We start from the raw sequence: 12,462 nt of genomic DNA, 5'->3' as shown, positions 1-12,462 counted from the left end.
CATTTAGAAAAATTTTCACTGTCTTAGGGAGGAAAAGGGAGGCTTTGAATAGATTAGGATGGACGAGGAGCGGGCATAGCTGTGTTGGCCACAGGCGGCTTGGTGCTGCGGTAAGTTGTTAGTAGCAGTAGTAGTTTCACTGTATTAAAATAGTTCCTTGTTGTTTTAGCTTTTCTTATTTGTGTTTTAGTTGTTATTTATTTATTATTTACAGCAATTTTATTATTATATTAGTTTCGTGTTTGATTGTTGTTTTATTTGTTATTTTTGTAGGCTGGATCCGAAGACTTAGTCACATCTACGTCACAAGAACTCGCGAAGGTAAGCTTTTGTTTTGTATATATTCTATGCTTAGATTTACTGCGCAGAACAAAGCAAAAAAAAAAGAAAAGAATGTATTAAAAATTGGCCGAAGAGAAAACTGTTCCAACCTCAAGTAAACACAAATAACTAATTCCTTTAGATTTGTTTTTCTTTGTAGTGCTCAGGTATTTAAATATATTAGTGGATGTTTCAAACGCTAAAGAACATTAAAATGGACTGCCTATGTCTAGGAAACTTTTCGTTGGGGTAAAAAGTTTTGGGTCAATTATTGCCGTTTCCATTTGTCACTGAAAAAGCATATGCGTCCCAACGAGCAATATATTTAAAATGGCTACATTCATTGAGAAGACTTTAAAATACCTTATATATGAAAAACATTCCCTAATCGTACACTAAATTTATATATTTTGTTATGAAGTAGGATAACATCTAACTTTCTATTAAATATAAAGATTAGCTTGGTTAATATGAAATTATTATTTTATTATTATTACATTAATTTTAATGTGATTAATGTAAGGATAAGAGATTAATTTAATCAAATTAAATATAAATATGAATTGAAATATATATATAAATAAATATACAAATGATGGTAATTGAATCTGTTCTTCAATGTTGTTAAGGGCGTGCGAAAATTGCAGTTCGTCAAAAATCAGAAATGGGCAATTTATTAAAAACTATATAAAATTGCGGGATTGTGGTAAAAATTGCGAGACTTAAAAGAAAGTATAGTTAATGGCTCTCAATAGGCTAAGATAACTGACAACAAATAATTCAGTGGCAAAAATTCGAAATGAATTCAAATCTAGATCGAAAAGATTGGCTCTTTATTTAATTGGATTCGGTATTGATAAATGTTTGAGATTTGCAGCGGACGGATTCTGAAGCACAAAGCAAGACCTAAATTCACAAGACGTTCTCTGCAAAAGAAAACTTTTGGTTAGATCAACTGCAGCAATCATGCTTCAGTATTTTGTGACATCAGCAAAATTCGTAGACGTCTTCTTTTTTTTATTTCTCGTCTAAAACATTGTTTTGTATTTCTTTTATTTCCGGTCTTTTTTTTTCTTTTTTTAAGAGCTTGAATCTTTGAATTGACTCAAAATCAATGTATTAAATCAACTGTATTTTCAGACTAGGTCTCCTTTATATTCTTGAATTAGAGTGAACAAAACGCGATTAGCGTGAATAAACTTAAACTTCAAACTTTTTCGCATGCAGACTAATGGTCCGCATAGCAAAAATATCTTATCTCCTGATTGTATACCTTCGGCCGGAAGTGCTATGCCCGGTTTAGGGTAAAACATCCGACGCAACCCGTGAAGTTGTCTTTAATATTAATGTTAAGTTCAAAAGCCACTGCGACTATGGAGGTTACGCCACTGACTGGATTGATGACATATTAGAAAAGAAAAATATTCTTTATAGGGGCTGAAAAGTTTGGGTCAGAACCTCCTTTTAGTCTAACCGAAATTTATTAATGTAAACGTATTAATTTATAAATATATAAATAATCAAAATAATAGTATAAATAAACAATTTAATCTAGGTTAGTTTAAATAGTCTCCCCTAAAATTATCTGCAACAGAGGTGGAACAAAGCTATGAATAAATCAAGGCAATATCAGAATAATGGTATTATTATTATTACTATTTATGAGTCCCCTCCAGAAATATGTGTTTTTCCGAGTGGTTGATGCACGAGCAGGTATCTACAAGAAGAGGAAAGATCAATTGATCCAGCCACTTTTTTCTTGAAGTTTGGACACTCTTTTTTCAATATTTGCTACTCAAAAAAAAATCCTTGAAAACATAAAATCCAGTATAGTTTGCCAATATAAGCTCAGTCGGCCGTTTGCCTACAAGTCCAGTAGACATTTCGCCCATTAGTCAATCCAGAATTCTCGCTCACTCCCGCTAAAATTCCAGTGGGCTATCCCAGTAGCCATAGCTCATACAATATGGAGAACCTCAGTCGCCCACTCGGCTCCAAGTCCTGCGGACATGGTTGGGCATAAATTTTTTAATAATTTTTGGTCTCCAATTGCCTTCAAATGGCTCACAGAATTGATAGACTATTTGAATTACCCTTAATATATGCCTATCTACCTTAGTTCTGGCCTAGGTTGATCGACTATAATCAAGAAGTGAAAATAATTATTTTTATACAACTTTGAAAAAGTTAGGCAGCTTCACCTCTCACAGAGACTATCCTATCTTTCCTTTGTCTTGACTTTACTCTTATTAGGCTGGCTCTCACTTCCACCAAGTTGATTTAAAACTCGCCCAGTATAGATGAATGGGTGTGACACCGGAAAAAAAGGGGAAGATGAAGCGAAAACAAAATAAAAGCGGCTAAAACAGCTCTCCTTCATAAAAATTGCTGTTTTCTGTTTTTCCATAAAAGAAAGAACAGACCAGTAGCATAAAAAAGAAACAGAAAAAAAACAGCACAGACAGCAAAAGCGGGTCAGCTGTTTCTGACGGACATGTTTCTGTTGTTATTCTTTTTTTTATTTATTTTTTTCATTTTTTCTGTTTTTCTGAAAAACCGAAAAACAGTGGCGATACTTATTTATTACCTTGGCTATGAATGATCAAGGTAATGAATGAACCTGTATTTTCAAACTGGAGCGCTGCTGTGTTCTAGGATTAAAAACTAGATTATCGTGAACAGGCTTTCAAAAAAAAATTAAGTTTCAGGACTCCCGATTGAATTAGATAGGATTAAATAAGCAGGTCTACAACACAGTGGCGGATCCAGGATTTTTAGGGGGGCACAAAATAGGTTGATCCTATAAACTTGCTTTAGGAGCAAGTTTAATTAACGCAAATTTGCGTTAATTAATTAAATTGCACTACTTTAGACTATGTTAGGGAGGTGCACGTCCCCCTCCCCCCCCCCCCTGGATTCTCCACTGCTACAACATAAAATGACCAGTAACTATGCAGTTACTTAAAGGAATTCATAGCTCTCTGAGTATTCAGTTCTTGATCCATAGGGCTATTTAGTAAACTCATTGAAGATTCAAGCTCTAAATTCCAGGTGCCTTGATTACAAAAATATGTCAATCAGCTGCTCATTATTTACGCTCCCTTCATATAAGAGCCATAAAAAGTATCCAATTTTCAACTTGTTGTCAATCTTTTGCTTGATTCATTTTTCTGATTATTTGCACTCTTTTAAGTTCTTTGTTTTTGTCTTTGTTTGCTATGCAGTCCTAAAAAAGTGGACTAATAGGACTGAAAGGTGGCACTTGTAATCCTTTCTGGTTGGAAAGATCAATATGGGGGGTATTATGCAGTTGTAGCGCATGTGAGCCTCTCCCACAGGATAAGATGAAAAAAGCGTGGTATTGAGCTTATCTCATGAATTTGTTTTGTAATTGTATTTCGTTTCAACCGCTTATAGCACATGTAGAAGATGAGCTTCTATTATTTTATTACATTTGACTTGGCACGTAATATTAAATACTAAATTTGATAAAAAATATTACTTGAAGGACAATTTTTCCAACATTTTACTTAAATGTACACACCCTCCATACTCAAACAGGGAAAAATGTAGGTTTTATTTTGTATATATTAAATATCTTTTTCTTAAAAATTTAGAAAAAAACTTTTTTTGAATCTTTTTTTTTCAAATTTTTCTGAACTATAGAAAAATAGCGTTAAAACTAGAATTTATAAGAAAAACTTTGCTAGCACCAAAAGATTAATGCTAGCATTTAAACACAGTAATTTCAGTTTTTTGGATGTTTCTTTCTATAAGATCAGTCATTTCGGCCAACTTAGAGCTCATTTAATAGCGGGTAAATTACCATAATTGGAGGCAATTTTACTTTGTTTTTCTTTTACTTATTTGATGAATTTTGTAGACCCGACGAGATTCTACAAATGATAAAACCCAGTCCGAGTTGAAGGAAGAACTAGCCAGGCTGAAATCCAGATATGAAAATGAAATCAAAGATCTCATTGAGCGCCACAAAATCGAAATAACTGAAACCAAGAAAAGGCAGTGGGTAAGTTGAACCTTATATTATATTCTTACCTTATAATTATATTCTTTTATAATTATATTCTTACCTTATAATTATAATCTTATAATTATATTCTTCTCTTTCATTTTTATTCAACCATGTAGAACGTCACTGGGTGAGTGCAAGTAATTTATTGATTTTTACTAGAATCCTTTTGATTATTATCATGATTGCAGCGAAATTGCTGCGAGAGCTGCAACCTAGTAAAGAACTAACCACTGCCAATAGTAACCAAAAATTTAAAAATGCGTTTAAAAAAAACTATCTAGAGAGAAATAATTGATATCTGTAGCTTATTCAGAGTGGTAAGTATTATTTCGATTGTTCTTGATAGCAAAAGTTTATTACGGAAACAAATTTATGGGAGTTTCAAAAAAATTTCCTGAAAATCCAGGAAAATGGTGTCAGGTAAGAAAATGGTGTCGGGTGAAAATTAAAATTTTCCCATTGGTATTGTCATTGTCGAAAACCCTAAAAGGAAAACTTACTGCCCCCCACCTGGTACGACGACAAAAAAAAATCACTTTTTTGTATGGGTAGCACTGATGTGTCATCATCTTTTTCCTTTTTAAAATAAAAGTTGAATATTCCAAATTAGTATTTAAAAAGCAACGAAAGAAAACTAATTGAGCAGTTGATGAGAATCTGCTTGAACTTTTGTAGCTGAACCTCTCATTGCAACGACCGGTATGAAATTTAAACAGAGCAAATATTGTCTGGATTTACATCATGTCCCTAACTGTACTGTGCTGAGAAGCGGACCCCCTTTCATATCTGAGTTTGTCGTTGTATTTAGCGCCTGGCTAGGGGAAACAGCTACAGGCTGTGTCACCTGCCAGTCTTTGTTGAGTGGTTTTTCCTTTGTAATATGCCAGCAAAAGACCCAACTACCCTTCGAAGGTAGTCCTCTCTAATCTGCAGCATGATAATGGTAGATGGTAATAAGCTTACCTAAGCTATGGATGTCAGGGCTTGATTTTCTTCAAACGATAATTTCGACAGGACCTGTGCCTGTCATCATCAGGTTCAAAATCAAGAAAACTGCAATAAAGTATGAATGGTTCAGGGTAAAGAACTGTTGTACTTTATTTCACAGTCTTTTTTTTCACCTTCAGACTGGCGTCCGAACATCTGTTGTGCCCTTTACAATTGGCAGGATTAGGCGTAAAAAATAGTAGTCTCTTTATTTTATTTAGTGATATTATATTCTGGCAAGAGACTTGATTTTGAACCTGATGATGACAGGCACAGGTCCTGTCGAAATTATCGTTTGAAGAAAAATTAAGACCTGACATCCATGTCAGAGAATATATAATCTGCAGCCTGTCTAAACTTTGGCGAGGCCAAGATTTGCCAAGTTACTATAGAGCTCTCGGTGATAGTACGTACATCAATAGATAAAAAAAAACAACTTTATGTATTATACCAATGCATTTCATACTCTACGATGTCGTTTATCGTTGTTTGATTAGTTTTAATTCGTGATTTTCCTTTCAGTAGTTCTCCTGTTTTGATTTTTTCTTTCTTAGCGGGTTGATGATCCATGTGCAATTTTGGGTATGTTATTCTTCTGCTTTCATACGGTTTTAATGTATCAAGGAAAGACAATAAATTTTCTATCATTCTATAGCTGAGATCCAGCTTTATCTATCTGCCGAATTAGATTTTTGAAATTTGGTTTACATGGTTTTTTAGATTGAAAATACAGTGAATATTAGTTGCAAATTGTTGAAATAAAATTTTGGCATGGTCAATGGATAGTTCTGAGACTATTGAACCTAATGATATGAGTACCTTGTGCTTTTGATGCAAGTTACAGCTGCAGGCTTGTCGAAAGGTCGCTTGTTTTCAGAGGGAACATATGGCTTAAGGTTTGTTAGAAATGTAAATAAAGAGCAAATCCCTCTGCCGTGTGTAAGTAGTGTTTTTGACAAACCCTAAGAATGACGGAGTAGAGCTTGGCTATGCACTGATATAGCAAACATAGGTTGGTTTGGTGGCTGTGTAAGAGTAACTAGCCTGGCCATCATTATCAATAACTTGAAACAATCCAAATGACCCTTCTCATCTTCAATACTAAAACAAGGCTTATTTATCTCAACTGCCAGATTCGCAGTGACCTCAATACACCAACAATTACAACAATATCTTCTCATTTTTTGCGTTCTTTGTTGGATCAGGGAGTGAAGCAATCATCGAGTAAAGTAATAAAGTGCCGGTTCCGCCCAACAGAACCATTCCCGGAGGGACCAACGGCGCGGGCTTTTTCGAGAAGTATATGGCAATTGTGGATACCTTTTTTTCACCGATTCTTTGTTTTTTCGAATATACCATATGTGTTAGCGCAGCTTTACAGTATAAAGTTGGCGTGAAAAGAAGTTTGAATCTACCTAAGCGAACAATTCTTGGCTTTTCAATCGATTTAGTTGTTAATGAAATTTTGTGACTCCCCTAACAGGATCTTAACAGGAGCAAAAAAACTGCATTTTTTTCCAAGTTCGACCAAAAGGAACGAGGGAACATCTGGGATTTGTAGCTTACTAAAAGATAACTTTTCTGGACATCCCACTGTACATGCCTGGTTGATAAATGAAATTCGTTGGTTCAAATTCATAAAAAGATACGATTCAGAGTTGAATTTTAAATGAAGTCGCTAAGTACAAAACACTATTCTATAAAACATTTCAAATCTTGACCAACGTCAAGGTCTTGCCACAAATTTTAACAGTATATTTCAACAGTATAATTTTAACAGTTGGTATGCAGAAATCCGTTACTTAGTTGAAATTGTTGAAGTTCATTGTGTCAGATCATTCTTGTTGTTATAACGCACCTTAAATTTACGGAAGGAATAGTTTATTAGTCGTATTTTTTCTAGTGCTACAATTGTGAAGCAGAAGCAATATACCACTGCTGCTGGAACACGGCGTATTGTTCAATTGAATGTCAGCAAGTCCATTGGCAGAAAGAACACAAGAGGAGCTGTCGTCGCAAAACAAGAGCCAATCAACAGTCAGAAAGTAGCCAGCCCAATGAGACCACCTAGACTGCTATTGAAATTTTTCAGTTGTTTTTAATGTAAATTTTGATCAGGTGATTGCCACGCGTTTTAATTTGTCCTAAGCTTTTTCCTGTTTTTCGCTTTTCCAAAATCAATACAAATTAAGCACCGATATTATTCGATGTATTTAATAATTTCTCAGACGACAACAATCGATCAGGTGATTGCCAAGCGTTTTAATATGTCCTATGCCTTTTCCTGTTTTTCGCTTTTCCAAAATCAATACAAATCAAGCACCGAAATTATTCGATACATTTAATAATTTCTCAGACGGCAACAATCAATAGAGTAGGATCGTTGAACCTGCAGAGGGTGCCAGACTTTTTCTATTTCGTTTTGTACGAAAGTAAAATTAATTATAGGCCTGTTTGTCGTTTCAACTGTCTAACAATTTTGAGCTGTCACAAAACAAGGGTCGGTTAATAGTCAGAAAATATCCTCCCTAATGAGAGCACATTAACTCCTCGTTAATTGTCTTTATTTATTTTAAATGCTCATTGGAGGTATTTGAAGCCTCTTGGGAAACATAGTTAATGTGTTTTTTGTTAATAGTTGAAGTCGTTGCTCAATTTTCCTTGAGCCTTCTCACTGGGACATTTTCGTGGGGTCACTAGTGGCTCATTACCGTGCACCTTAGCATGATTTACTGGGTACTATATGTATGAACTTACGCGCACTGAAATCCTTGGGTAAAAATTAAATTCAGAACTTGGACTTTTAGTCCAAGTTTGTTTATTAAGTTTCTAATATTTATTTCATCACCTGTAAGCTTTATAGTTTTAAATAATGGACATTATTGTAGTTTTGATGTTATTATATATACAAACTGATTTGATATTACGATATTGTGTCCATTCATGATATTATCATTATCATATAATTCATCAACAATTTTCTCTAACAAGAATTTACTGTTGGCTCTTGTAAACGCAATGGTTCGTTAAATTCTTTTTAGCAATTTCCAATTTAGACGGCGGAAACATGCAGTGGCGCCACAAAAGTATAGGGGAGAGGGAATGCATTTTTCAAAATCTAGAGGGTGGATTTTTTTTGCAATGAAAATAACAATGAGTGCTTTTCGAATCTAGGGAGCAGATCTAACCCCACTCAATTGACGCCTCTGTGCGCATGCATCATAAAACGCTGCCTACTAAAGTATTTAATATCTAATATAGGTAACTCTAAAGACACTATCGAATTCACCTTTTAGAACTGACAGACGCCTGTCCTAGCCGAGGCAATGCACTCGCTATTTCACTTTAGCAGTCTTTGGGCTTGAATGATTCTTTTCTGGCACCAAAATATTTCGGCGACACATAAAACTAGTATCTATATAACTACATTAGTATCGAACGCTGAAATCCTTTTGTGCCAGAAAAGCCGAATGCGATTAGCGTAAACCCCCGTCTATTTGATCCTGAGTAAATATTTAACATATCATTGATTGTCGCAAGATTGTACGTCATGACGGCTGATCGGTTGTTTTGAAATATTTTAAATTGACCATTGACATAAGCATCATTTTTTTAAATCAAGAAAAAAAAAGAACTTCTGGTACCATAAAGCCCAAGTAATTGCCGGGCCATCTTTCTGATTTCCTAATTTTATTGTTTGATGTTACTTCCCACAATTCATAGTTACAAAGTTAATGTCTTAATTTTGGCAGGCCATTATTATTGTGGTGGTAATTCTATGGATCGCAATAGGGAGAATTCACGTGCTTTTACTCGACTTGCATTTTCTTAAACCTTTTCATGTTCTTATTTTACGTTTTTATTCTTGAGGAAAACTAAGGTTTCCCTGTTTTTGTTTTTAAAAGCTCTGATTATTTTGAAGGCTTTGTTTTTTAATCTAAATAATTGTTTTGTGACTGTTTGTGAAATAATTTTGTATGATAATATTGAAATAATTAAATACTGAATAAAATGTTTAAATAAAATAATATTTTAAGAAATCAAATAATTTTGTGACTAGATAAGATACTTGTTTTAAAAAGTTGCTATCACAAGCCTGGAAGGGGCGAATTAGAATTTCTAGGTCGGTAAATAAAAACAGGACAAACAAAAACTAAAAGACTGGCAAGAGAACGCATAAGGAAACTTTTCAGAATAACAATTTATTCATGAGTTCAAAACTGAGATTTATTCATTGATTCAATTTAAGATTGGTCATTTTAAAACAGGATATTTTCCAAAGAAATGGAAGAAGGGGTTGATTACTCCCATTCCAAAAAAAGGAGCAGTTAATGATTTGTCTGGTGTCCGGCCGATCACAGTTACGTCAGTTTTTAGCTGAATATACGAAAGCTTTGTTGCCGCATGGCTGAAAAAATATCTATTTGAAAGTAACTGATCGAAAGCAATTTGGTAACATCCATAAGTGTTCGACAGTTCATTACCTCGTTAATTTAATTGATTTTATTTTAAAACACCTGGATGAACCTGGAAAATGGATAAATTTAATTGCAATTGATTTCAGAAAAGCATGACCTTGTTGATCACAAAATCCTTTTAGAAAAATGGCGGAAAAAAATATAACCAGCTTTATTATTAAAATCATCAAGAGCTTCTTAACAAATAGAGAGCAAATTGTAAAGTATAAAGACCAATTTTCCACTTCTCTGCCAGTTTTTTGTGGAATCCCACAAGGAACTGTGATCGGGCCGCTGGGCTTCCTCCTCATGATAAATGAAATTGCTGCTGAGTTGGAGGACAGATGGAAATACGTTGACGACTTTTCCTTAACGGAACCTAAGGATTCGAAGAGCAATGCTGCTGGTTTCATCGACCAAGTTACCTCAGAGGCGGCTGAACTAAACATGGTCGTGAATAAAGACAAAATGCTCGGTCGCGACATTTTCTTTTCTTCAGAATACTCAACCGTCTTTCGAATCTCCTCTTGCTTCCAAGCTAGTAAGTGATAAAATAAATTCACTTGACATGATGATTTATTCTGGCCTCTCGTGGCGGGATAATAAAAAGAAAACTGTAAAAAAAAAGCTAACAGCGCAATCCAAATTCTTAAAACATTGAAAAAATTTTGATTTATTAAGGACAAGCTGAAACTAATATTTTACACTTTCATAAGCCCCTTAGTTGAATATACTTGTCCGGTTTGGCACTTTGCCCTTACCCAGGATAAAATCGATAAAATCGAACGAGTTCAGAAGATATAATTGCGAATCATTTATGGCGGTTCCCCTCTTCCTCACTCCTTTTACCTAAAAAAATCTAAATTTGAATCCCTTTCTTCCCACCAAGAACAATTACGCCAAATGTTTCGCTACTCCCTCCTTCAACATCCCATCTACTGATCATTCCTTCCCCCACCTTTTATCCCTATAAGATCCGGTCCCCCCAGGGAAGTGGCTGAGAAGGTTCCGAAACTAACCCTAGTCCACTGTAACACCATGCGCTACAGTAAAAGCTTTGTGAAATATTACAATGATCTATAGGGTTTTTATTCTTTAGTTTATTTTATCCTGACGAAGTTTTGTCACACAATTTTATACTTTGCTATTTATGACTAAGAGACATCATATTTGGGCTGTGCCCACGAGAGTTATGTCTTGTTTTTGAATTAATTGAATTTGAATTTAACATATTTAAAAGATAAAAATAAGTAAAACTCAATACCCAGGACTAGATATTATACTTCAACACGACAAGTATCGATACTCCGTTGAGAGGTCGATTATTATCGATACTTTCGATATACAAATATTACCCTTGTCTAAACCCAGTTTTGTAATAGGAACCTCAGGTACTTCGTATAAAAAAAATTTTGACTTCTTTCTTAGAACTCCTTGAAGAAACATGAAATCACATAAATAAAAGAACCAAGAAGAAGTGGAACATATATCCCAGCTAAACTCATTTCTATTGTTATCTAGCATGTGATGATGTCACTTGCTAATGCCATCGCAAATGTAGCCAATGACGAAACGGTTGCACTTTTGTCTGGACTGGCGTCCGGTATGCAGGGCCAGATTTAAAATTGTGACGATTCTCTAGGCCCAAGCGTTTTTGTCGCTCCGTTTTTGCGATATTTTCTGGGAAATCCCCGAAAATTCGGGGATAGTGGAAGCACTGAACAGAACGCAACTGATGAGCCATAAGTGATGAAATAGAGGTGATACCGAGCTCTCAGCTGCGATTCTTGGGAGACATCTGACAGTTTATAAGTGGCCGCCGAATTCGTGTTGTTTCGAAATCACATTTCTGTGAATAGGCAGCGTGGCGGCGGAGTGCACCTAGCACTTTAACGATAAATCACATCAGTCCAGTTTCTATTAAGAAAAAATCACCCAGTGATAATTTTTTGCGCCCCTAGCCTAGTAGTAAATCCTGGCCTGCCGATATGACATTGTTTTACCCTAGACTAAGTTAATCTAAATCATACGCAAGTAGGGAATCCCTTAACTCCGAAGTTGGTCAAAACCATATTTATTCCTCAGCTGAATTTTGGAAATTACTTGAAATAGTTAACAGATTTATTGAGGTCTATTTAGGCGATACGGACGACAATTTCACAACAGCACCAACTCACAGGATTTTTAAAATAACGTCTTTTTTATTGAAGCACAATAAAAGTTATTATTTTCTCTTCTTATTTAAGATACGATACTGTTTTTTTTTTTTTTTGTGTGTGTGTTTTTTTTTTCAAAACAAAGGAAACAATCTATCTAATACACGAGAAAGAACTAAAGTGAGGGAAAAGGGTAAGTCCTGTAACTGGTAAGAAAAACCCGTATATTAATAAGTTGGGAAAGGCAGTCTGAAATTAGAAAGACAACTTTCATAATGTTAAAGAAATTGAACAGGCTCATAAGTGTATATTGAGCAGAAATTATGAAAGTATTTAATCATATTTGCTGCCCCCCTCCAAAAATCTACCGATACTAGCTACAAATTCATAGGCATAAACTTTCGACTAAGGATACAGTTTTAAATTTAATTATTCTAATTTGTCGTGTTTTAATGAGGACGGTCAATGTTGATGCTTGCGGAGAAAAGGAAGGGCCTCGACCTTTCGA

General features: G+C 34.8%; 1 protein-coding gene across 1 annotated transcript in view; it reads left to right on the top strand.

The window, feature by feature from the left end:
• The window catches only part of LOC148950903 (zinc finger MYND domain-containing protein 11), a 74,609-nt gene extending 65,293 nt beyond the window's left edge, over nucleotides 1-9,316 (top strand). Inside the window, exons 12-14 of the mRNA XM_089090509.1 lie at nucleotides 274-321; nucleotides 4,205-4,348; nucleotides 7,245-9,316. Of these exons, the coding sequence (XP_088946635.1) occupies nucleotides 274-321; nucleotides 4,205-4,348; nucleotides 7,245-7,412 (360 nt within the window). The 3' untranslated portion in view covers nucleotides 7,413-9,316. The remainder of the gene's footprint in view (nucleotides 1-273; nucleotides 322-4,204; nucleotides 4,349-7,244) is intronic.
• Nucleotides 9,317-12,462: the final 3,146 nt, after the last annotated feature.

This window comes from Artemia sp. Qi Xiang Cuo, chromosome 6 (genome assembly GCF_049724085.1).
Source record: "Artemia sp. Qi Xiang Cuo chromosome 6, ASM4972408v1, whole genome shotgun sequence".
NCBI lineage: Eukaryota > Metazoa > Arthropoda > Branchiopoda > Anostraca > Artemiidae > Artemia > Artemia sp. Qi Xiang Cuo.
The sequence above is the reverse complement of the archived record's forward strand: the minus strand, read 5'-3'. Positions and strand labels throughout refer to the sequence as shown.